The sequence below is a fragment of the Pteropus vampyrus genome, unplaced genomic scaffold (assembly GCF_000151845.1).
Source record: "Pteropus vampyrus isolate Shadow unplaced genomic scaffold, Pvam_2.0 Scaffold503, whole genome shotgun sequence".
Taxonomy (NCBI): domain Eukaryota; kingdom Metazoa; phylum Chordata; class Mammalia; order Chiroptera; family Pteropodidae; genus Pteropus; species Pteropus vampyrus.
Genome location: NW_011889284.1, coordinates 1102010 through 1105583, shown reverse-complemented (window position 1 = coordinate 1105583; position 3574 = coordinate 1102010). Strand labels below are relative to the sequence as shown.

General features: G+C 39.2%; 1 protein-coding gene across 1 annotated transcript; it reads left to right on the top strand.

The window, feature by feature from the left end:
* Positions 1-3103: 3103 nt before the first annotated feature.
* LOC105307545 (keratin-associated protein 9-3-like) lies at positions 3104-3574 on the top strand. Its single transcript, XM_011383092.1, has one exon. The coding sequence runs from the start codon at positions 3104-3106 to the stop codon at positions 3572-3574; it is 471 nt and encodes a 156-aa protein (XP_011381394.1).

The window sequence follows — 3574 nt, the reverse complement described above, 5'->3', positions numbered from 1 at the left end:
CCCCCTGCTGCCAGCCGGCCCCCTGCCGCAGCACCTGCAGGACCTCCCCCTGCTGCTGCTGCTGAGTGATGAACTGCCTGCCTAAAGCAATCAACCTTCTGAAAAAGTCATACTCCCATTTCTCTACCCGACAAAATTCCTGCACTAGGCCATCAAGACCCCAAGTCAACCAGGTGCTGCATGGAGCTCCAGATTTATCTATTAAGACTTGGGCTATTCTCAAGTCTTTGTAGTAGTAGCTAGCAAGTTCCTTCCTCCCATCTTAGATCTTAGGTCTTGTGGCGTGCTTGTTTTCTAATAAACTCCTCTTCTTTGGCCTAGCAAAAATAGCTTTAATTTTACTTATTCATTCTATTTTTTATTAAATTTTAATATAACAAAAATGTGCTGATTCCTACAATCTGCAAGTTATAGATGGTATGGTAAATGATAGAAATTAAAATTGAGTTAAAAATGTTCCCCTCTTCAAGAAACTTCCAAGGAGTCAAATCAAATTCACAATAACACAACTAACAATTAGTATGTGGAAAAATAAAAGTATAACACTGTATGATATCAACAGAAAAATCACTATTGAGGTGAACAAGGAAGATTGAAAGGGGAAGCTAGCATTTTATAAGGGTTAAGATTTTGGGGTGCAGATTTGAGAGAAGGTGACATTCTCAACAATGGAAACAGTATGCACAAAGGTATAGAGAGGGGTTGTTCATAGGGTAATTAGCTGGGAGCACTAGGTATACATAGAGTAATAGTGAAAGGTAAATTTGGAATACGTGTGTTTTTTGAACACTAACCAAATAACATCCTTAAAGCAATTAGCACTAAGGAGCCACTGAAAGCGTTGAGGCAGGAAAATGGCATCGTAGAAGATGGGCATTAGGGTGATTCTTACGGTCACTGCTTATAAAAACAGAAGGCCAAAGGCTTGACAGAATGACCATGCAGAAACAAATCAAGAATCCATTACCCTGGTCCAAGTGACACATAATAAGAGCTGAACTAAGATAATGGCCGTGGGATAAAGAAGACACAAAGAGTATGGCAGACATAAAAACCCAGGAGAAATATTAACTAATCTAAATGTAAGAAACAAAAAACAATTAGGAAGCAAATGTGACTTATTACAGTTCCAGGGGAAACTCTTCTGGTCAAAAGACACTGGAAAAGATTTTAACATATTTATGTTGATTTATTGTGTTTAAAATCACTACTCTATAGTACATTTTGCCTGCCACCAATATTTCTATTCTTGAGCTATTATAAATATTTCTTTAAAAAATAGGCAAAGACGTTTACTACCTCTAACTGGTCTTAGAAAGCAGCATGGTATAAAATAAAATGAACTAATCTAGGAATAAAGAATAGGAATTTTATACCCAGCTTTTCTGGCTATGTACAGGCTGTGTGAATAGAGCAAGTCACTAACCTCTCCAAAATACCGCCATTCTTAGACTTGTTAGTATTTTAACATCAATTGATACTGAGAAGAAATTAAAAGTAGTTCATACCACAATATCAATGTTCCACGTTAGAATTTTGAGGTTGAATGGGTCTATGTTTGACTCTTTTCCTTGATAGGAGGGCCTATCAATACTACACTGATTTGTACACTAGTGCAAGATATGAGACAGACAGATTAGGTCTTGCTTTCTGCATAACCCTTTAGTGTTTCATGCATAATAGGATTTAATAAACATGTGCTATTTATAAGAAGAATGATGTCACTTTCTAAATCTATAAAATTAAATAGTTGGACAAGATTATTTATTAAATTTTTGATCTCCAATATGTGATGATTCCATCTAACCATTTTTCAACTTCATACCTACAGTCATGGTTATCATATGACACGATTATATTTATTAACACTGGCATGAATCACATTCTAATTCTATCATTGTACAAACCAACACCTCTACCTCATAAAAGCCACCTACGTGCTTCTATGTATGATCAGAAAGGCAGAATAAGCCTACCACAAGTAGCAATAATATGTTCTTTTGACCACAACTTTTTTCATTTCCCCCCATGTAAACTTCCAATGAAAAATCACATTCATTCTTCTAGCAACCACCAGAAATTGTTTCCATTTTTATTTTTGCTAAAATTTATGTCAATCTTTTTGTATTTATACTTATTGAATGATATTTGATCATTCTTTTCCTAACCTGCCTTATAAGCCCTGTGATCCAGAATTTCCTAATTTCTACTTTTTCTTTTATTGCTTCCCCTTTATAAATTCAGTTGTTGTGCTCTTCGGCCTGATATTCTTTCATAAGACACAAGGTATAGTTACATAAAATGGTGTAAACCGAAATGAATCCCACCTTTGAGAAATAAATACTGTCCAGATAATCCATCGTGTTTCATAGAGAAATATAAATTATAGTTAAATGTTTTGTGATTTTTTCCCCCTAAATACTGGATATGAATTTTAGCCCTTATTTTAAATTTGTGCAAACAAAATATCCATAGTTAATTGGAATGAAACAGGTTTTGTTCCATATATACACCTGAATGATGAATGTTTACTCAAGGATGAATGTGTGAAGATCAGGAGAGAGCATAGAGATTGGAGAGATCCAATTTCTGGAAAGACCTATGAATTTCTATGCATGTGGAGTTAATCGGAGTTTTTATCTGGGTGATTATAGAGACTATAATCTTATTAATCTAAGAAAATATAAAGATAGCTTTACATAAAGAACAGTCAACGGTTAATAAGTTTTTGCTGGAGACTTGAGTTTTTGGTGAATATGACCTCAAATTCACATCATCTCATGAGTGAGAGTCGCTTTGTCAGGTGAAAATTACAGCATTGTTTAAAAACAAAACAACAACTCTACCAAGCACTACCAAACACATTTGGTGAGTACTAGCTGAGCAATAAGGAAAAACCAATTTGGAGATATATTTAAAATAACTCAGTATTTGAACAATCATTGGACCCCGGGAAAGCTTGTTTAAAGAGTAATAATATAAAAATGTCATCTGTCACAAATACAGGAACTGGCCAAGGCCTATAAAAGGCCCAAGTGGAACAAGCAGACCTAACTCAGAAACTTCTCCAAGCAACTCAGCTCTCAACCCGACTCCTGACACCATGGCTTGCTGCACCACTAGCTTCTGTGGATTTCCCAGCTGCTCCACTGGTGGGACCTGTGGCTCCAGCTGCTGCCGGCCAAGCTGCTGCCAGCCTACCTGCTGTCAGACCAGCTGCTGCCAGCCAACCTGCTGCCAGACCAGCTGTTGCGGGACCAGCTGCGGGACCGGCTATGGCATCGGCTATGGCCAAGAGGGTGGCTGTGGAGCTGTGAGCTGTCGCACCAGGTGGTGCCGCCCTGACTGCCGCGTGGAGGACACCTGCCTGCCCCCCTGCTGTGTGGTGAGCTGCACACCACCAACCTGCTGCCAACTGCACCACGCCCAGGCCTCCTGCTGCCGCCCATCCTACTGTGGACAGTCCTGCTGCCGCCCGGCCTGCTGCTGCTACTGCTGTGAGCCCACCTGCTGTGAGCCTACTTGCTGCCAGCCCGCCTGCTGTGAGCCTACTTGCTGCCAGTCCACCTGTTGA